The sequence below is a fragment of the Myotis lucifugus genome, unplaced genomic scaffold (genome assembly GCF_000147115.1).
Source record: "Myotis lucifugus unplaced genomic scaffold, Myoluc2.0 scaffold_256, whole genome shotgun sequence".
Classification (NCBI taxonomy): Eukaryota; Metazoa; Chordata; class Mammalia; order Chiroptera; family Vespertilionidae; genus Myotis; species Myotis lucifugus.
Genome location: NW_005871304.1, coordinates 333,867 through 339,866, shown reverse-complemented (window position 1 = coordinate 339,866; position 6,000 = coordinate 333,867). Strand labels below are relative to the sequence as shown.

The 6,000-nt window shown below is 44.1% G+C and overlaps 1 protein-coding gene across 1 annotated transcript in view; it reads left to right on the top strand.

Moving 5' to 3' along the window:
- Positions 1–6: 6 nt before the first annotated feature.
- PPTC7 (PTC7 protein phosphatase homolog) overlaps positions 7–6,000 on the top strand; it is a 46,597-nt gene continuing 40,603 nt past the window's right edge. Inside the window, 2 exon segments of the mRNA XM_006099026.3 lie at positions 7–411; positions 413–503. Coding sequence (XP_006099088.1) covers positions 274–411; positions 413–503 — 229 coding nt within the window. The 5' untranslated portion in view covers positions 7–273.

The window sequence follows — 6,000 nt, the reverse complement described above, 5'->3', positions numbered from 1 at the left end:
GGAAGATGGCGGCGGCAGCGGTGGCTGCAGCCGGGACCCCAGTCGGGCTGAGGCGGAGGTGCCGCCGGCTTTGACCTCGCTCTGGCTCCGGTTCGCGCGGCGGGGCGTGTGCGAGGCTCCGCGAGGCGGGCACGGGCGGCGGCAGTGACCGCGCGCCGCCCTGAGGAGCGCCCGAGCGGCGGCGCGGCTGCGGCTGAAGAGAGAACCGGCTCCGGGCCTCCGCGTCCTCCTGCTTCTCGGGCCCCCCGCCTCCTTGGGGGGGCGGCGGCGGCGATGTTCTCGGTCCTCTCGTACGGGCGGCTGGTAGCCCGCGCCGTGCTCGGCGGCCTCTCGCAGACCGACCCCAGGGCCGGCGGCGGCGGCGGCAGCGGCGGCGACTACGGGCTGGTGACGGCCGGCTGCGGCTTTGGCAAAGGACTTCCGTAAGGGCCTCCTCAAGAAGGGTGCGTGCTACGGGGACGACGCGTGCTTCGTGGCCCGGCACCGTTCAGCGGACGTACTTGGTGAGTCCCCGGGCCGGGCTCTCCCCCACCCCCAGCCCGGAATCCGCCTTCTGGGGACTCCCCTGCTCGGGACTTCCCTCTTTTCTCTGGGCAGCGAGCGGAGCCCGAGAGCCCGTAGTAGCTCTCATGTCGGGAGCGCTTACGATGTGCCAGGCGCCGTGCCAAGCGCTCCGAGGTGCGTTTTCCGCTTGACCAACCCCCATTTTAGAGGCGGGGAAACTGAGGCGCAGAGCGGTCAAGCCACGAACTCAAGGTCATGCAGCCTGAGAGTGTGACCGGTTTGTTCGAGTTCAGAGCCGCACGCTTAGTCACTTGGCTGTGCCAGCCCCGGACGACCTCGTCCCCTCCCCCCGCAGACACCTGCAGGCTCGTAACCTCGCTCCTGTGCCCTCCCTCCGCCCTCCCTCTGCGTGTCCCGGGGAATCTCTGCTGCTTCGAGTGATCCCGACGCCACAGCCCGGCCTGGGGCCGCTGGATCCCGAGCAGACAGACTGTCGTGAGCCCGACAGCCCAGCCGCATTCTTTTGCCGCCTCGATTGCGACCAGATCTCCATCCTTTCTCCGAGTCTTCCCGAGTCTCGCAGTGGGGGCCCCCGGCCTGGTGAAAAAACACTCACAGTGCCTTACCCCAAACTGTTCTTGCCCACTTGAGGTCACCGAGGGTGGAGGAAGAGTCTCCTTGCCCCAAAATAGAATGGTCAGACCTTCTTCTAGACGGCAGCCAAGAAAGCCTGGAGAACTGGTGAAAGCCTTTGAGGCCACAGGTGCTTCCCAAGGCCTATTCCTGTTACACCTTTGGAGGTGGGAGACTAGGGTGAGAGCTTGCAGAAAGGGCTCAATAGAGATCACCAACTTTACCATAATGTGCGTCTTTAAAGACCCTGTATATGCCATAGAATCCTATGCCATGACATGTCTTTTAATAAACCACTTTGAAATTGAAGGACATGCTGTCATTGAACTTGGGTTCAAATGTCACTTTGGTTTCACTTCTCAGGTGAGGCTGAGTTTTTGATTACCTTAAACTTCATATGCTGAGGCAGAGTTTGGCATTGGAACAAATGGTCCTGTAACTTTTTATGACAATAATTACTTTTTAATTTGATCTCAGAATAACTGCCTATTATCTTTGCTTCTACTACATGTAATATTTGTGAACATGGAACTGGAAAGGTTGCTCTCAATTTAATTTATAAATGGCCCCATTACCTGGGTTGAAAAAGTCATTTAATGTTTAAGCAACACTCTAGATGTTAACTTTTAAAAGAGAAAGACAGACTCCTTAGAAGGTTGAGAAGCTTGCAGATTGAAATGCTACAAATCTGAAGTCAATTTGACCTTGATTCAGTATCTTTATTAAAAGGCTGTCAATGGCTGTCTTTTTCCATTACATTTAGGAGTGCTTCACTCAATGAGCTTGTGACCTGTGCTGCTTTTTCAAATTGCAGTCATAGTGCAACAGGATAGGGGATAATGAGCCACAAAGGTTCCCCCTTATAGATTTGCTATGTGCTGGCTTTTATGAAAGATTTGTGAAGTTTTGCTCAAACCCATTCTGTAAAAAGTATCAACATAGCATCTTGGCAGAAACCTGGCCTAATTTGGTACTCAGCTTTGCAACTTACTAGCCCTGTGATTCTGTGGTTTTGGGCAAAAGTCTCTCAGCTCATTTTCCTCATCTAGACTAAAGGATGAAGGGAGTGGACTATCTGACCCTCAAGGAGTTCTGACCATCAGATCGTATTTTGTTTTGCTTTGAAATGACGGCACCCCTTGTTATTTTGCACCTCAAATAGCAGATATTACTTCCTGTCTTATTCATATGGACACCTCCAGTAGATTTCTTCTGTGTTATATCTGGCTTTAAATCAGTGGTTCATAACTTCCGCTTGTGTATAGTCTCTGAGAATTTTTGAGTGCCCAAGGGCTCATTCAGGGAATTTACTGACTTCATGAAGTCCATCCATATACTATCTAGAGGTCCAAGCATGGGTTCCAGATTTTAAACCACAGCTTTATATTCCTCCTGAAAGGAATGTGACCAGGCTTCTTCAACTATATTTGACAAAGAGCTATTTTAAAAGTGTGTGTGTGTTCTGTGCACATCAGGGGGAGACAGGTTCTCTAGGACTGTCGTGTTTTGGAGCTCTTCTGGAAAGTCATCTTGGAAGCCACCTGAAACAACTTCTGTTGGCCTCATTTATCTGATCTTTGACTTACACAAACCAGGACTTATGATGGTGCCTTATATCATCACAGGCCTGATTATCTCTTGCTGTGAAAGAGGTGATGAATCTCAGCAGTCTTCAATACTGCTTTTTACTCTGGAAGTTGGAGTTTTAAACTGAATTGTATCAAAAGGTTATGTTGAATGATCATGCTATGTTGAACCTCAGTGTTTTGAACTTTCTAGTTCTATAGATAATTTATTTTGTTTGGATTGACACTGTTTATTGCTAAGTATTTGTGGAACTCACTGGTCATCTAGGGCTACTTGACTGTGGAATGAAAGCTGTTATTTTTTTTCTGTATAGAAAGGGAAAGCTGTTTTATTTCTTTAATTTAGAATTGATCTGTTCTATTAGTCATGCAGTGACTAAAGGTATTTGATGCTTTATGGCATTTTTTAGAGTCCCACTGGATTTCTTTTAGGAAAAACCAACTATAATGGGTGTGGTGAGACATAGGAACCACTCCTATTCAATGGAAAGTTGGCCAAGGTGCTTTCTCTTTATTAGGTCCAACAGGAGTAAACCAGAACCAGCAGGAGCTGTTTGTACTTTTCTTTTTCCTTCTTCCCTGTAGTTAGTAGTTCTCTTACTCTATATAGTATGGATGCCTAAGTCCACAAAAATATCAGAACTGCCTAGTGTAATTGCGGGAGTTGCCTAGTGTGTAATTACTGGGCCTCCTACAGCCCTAAGCTACTTAAGAATAGAATTAAAGCCTGATGAGAGTTTAAGACTTAGTAACTGTGGAGTCCAGTTCTTTCATTTTACTGATGAAAAAACGGTGGCCTACAGAGGATCAAATGACTTTGCTGAGGTTACTCCGCTAGTTAATGGCAGAACTAGGGCTAGCACCAAGACTCCCCGTCCCAGCCCTTTCCGTAACAACACTGGTTAAGTTTCCTTGACAAGATATATGAATTCAAAACCAGTCTGACTTCAGCTATTGTTTATCCTTCTAATGCTTTTTCTGCTTAAGGGTGTGTGTGTGTGTTCGCAACTTCTTTATTCACTTTATGACTCATAATTAAAATGCAACAAAAGCTCCTGCATACTAAACCACAGTTTACTGAAATCACTTCTTTAAAGAATGGCAGCATGGTCTGTGCCATGTAAATTCTGACCTTGGAATATTGAGTTGTAAAGTAGTTCTTTTTTAAAAATATATTTTTATTGATTTCAGAGAGGAGGTGAGGGAGATAGAAACATCAATGAGTCATGGATCAGCTGCCTCTTGCGCTGGGGATTGAGCCTGCAACCGGGCATGTGCCCTTGACCAGAATTGAACCTGGGACCCTTCAATCCACAGGCCGATGCTTTATCCATTGAGCCAAACCAGCTAAGGCTGTAAAGTAATTCTTATAAAAGTGTGGGATATTGATTTAAGCTTGATTTAACTTGAAACCTTAAAAAAGGAAGAAAGACAGCAATTTCATATTTTAGCCTTTGGACTTGATTTGAATTGTGGCCAAGTGTTTTGTGAGTAACACCAGTCTTTAACTATTTTTTTTATTGATTTTTTACAGAGAGGAAGGGAGAGGGATAGAGAGTTAGAAACATCGATGAGAGAGAAACATCGACCAGCTGCCTCCTGCACACCCCCCACTGGGGATGTGCCCGCAACCAAGGTACATGCCCTTGACTGGAATCCAACCCGGGACCCTTCAGTCTGCAGGCCGACGCTCTATCCACTGAGCCAAACCCGGTCAGGGCTCACCAGCTCACCAGTCTTAAAAGTAGTTGTTGGAGCCCTAACCGGTTTGGCTCAATGGATAGAGTGTCGGCCTGCAGACTCAAGGGTCCCGGGTTCGATTCCGGTCAAGGGCATATACCTTGGTTGTGGGCACATCCTCAATAGGGAGTGTACAGGAGGCAACTGATCGATGTTTCTCTCTCATCAATGTTTCTAACTCTCTATCCCTCTCCCTTCCTCTCTGTAAAAAATCAATAAAATATATTTTTTTAAAAAAGTAGTTCTTGGAAGGTATAAGGATTACATGAACAATGTCAAGATCAAAATTTTATTTACAAAGTGAATAGATGAGGTAGAATTTGATGTTTTCCAACAGTCCATGATAATTTTAATGTATTTGGTAGAACCTCCATATCTGAAAGTGAGTTGTCCTTTTAACAAAGTAGTCACCTTGGGAGAGTGTGTATGGCCACTAATTGTAGCCTTTTAAAAAGTCCTCTGTGGAATTTTCCTCAGCTAGATTTCAAACTGCATCAAGAAACCAGTCTTATTATTTTTATATTTATAATTTTTTGAAAGTCAAATTTTAGCCTGATATACCTATTGACTGTTAGACAGGATCCTGATTGAATTTTTAAAAATTGAGATAATAATTCACCTGCCATATCACTCAACTTTCAAAGTAAAAAATTCAGTGGCATTTCTTATATTCACAGGGTTGTGCGACACAACCATTAACTTGTTTCAAAACATATTCATCACTCCAAAAGAAACTCCCTACCAATTAGGAGTCACTCCCTCAACTCCTGACAACAGAAAGTAGATTCTGACTCTAGATTTGCCTATTTTGGACACTTCGTATATATGGAATTATATTATATTCAATCTTTGTGTCTGGCATTTTCACTTGGTATACTATTTTCAAGGTTCATCCACATTGTATGTATTAGTACTCCATTCCTTTTTATAGCTGAATAATATTCCATTGTATGGATATACCACATTTTTTTCACTCATCTATAAATGGATATTGGGTAATTTTCACTTTTTGGCTGTTGTGAATAGTGCTGCTACGACACATTCATGTATAGGCTTTTGTGTGAATATATATTTTCCATTCTCTGGGGTATATACTTACAAATGGATCATTCTGGTCATATTGTAACTCTAACTTTATGAGGAATATAGTGTTTAATGCATTTTTATATAGTTCTAATATAATTATTTTCTACAAGGGAAATATTTTTTAATGGCAACAATCAGATATGTAAGTTCCAAGATCAGCAGTACTTTAGATATACCTGATTTCATAATAATCTATGTGATTATTCACATTCAGGAGAAAATTGTGGAATGTTAAGGAAATGTGAGAGTAATGAGTTTAGTAAAAGAACCTTTTAGGATTCATAGAGATAGCGGCGTTTAAGAAGCCACTGATCAAAAAAAAAGTTACTGACTAGTTGTTGCCTGACTTTTCTGATCTGTCATTCTATAATAAATAAGGTTACAGGGTTGATGGACAGAAGAACTTTGCTGTTTTTTATTGTATTTTATTTTATTTTAGTTAATCCTCACC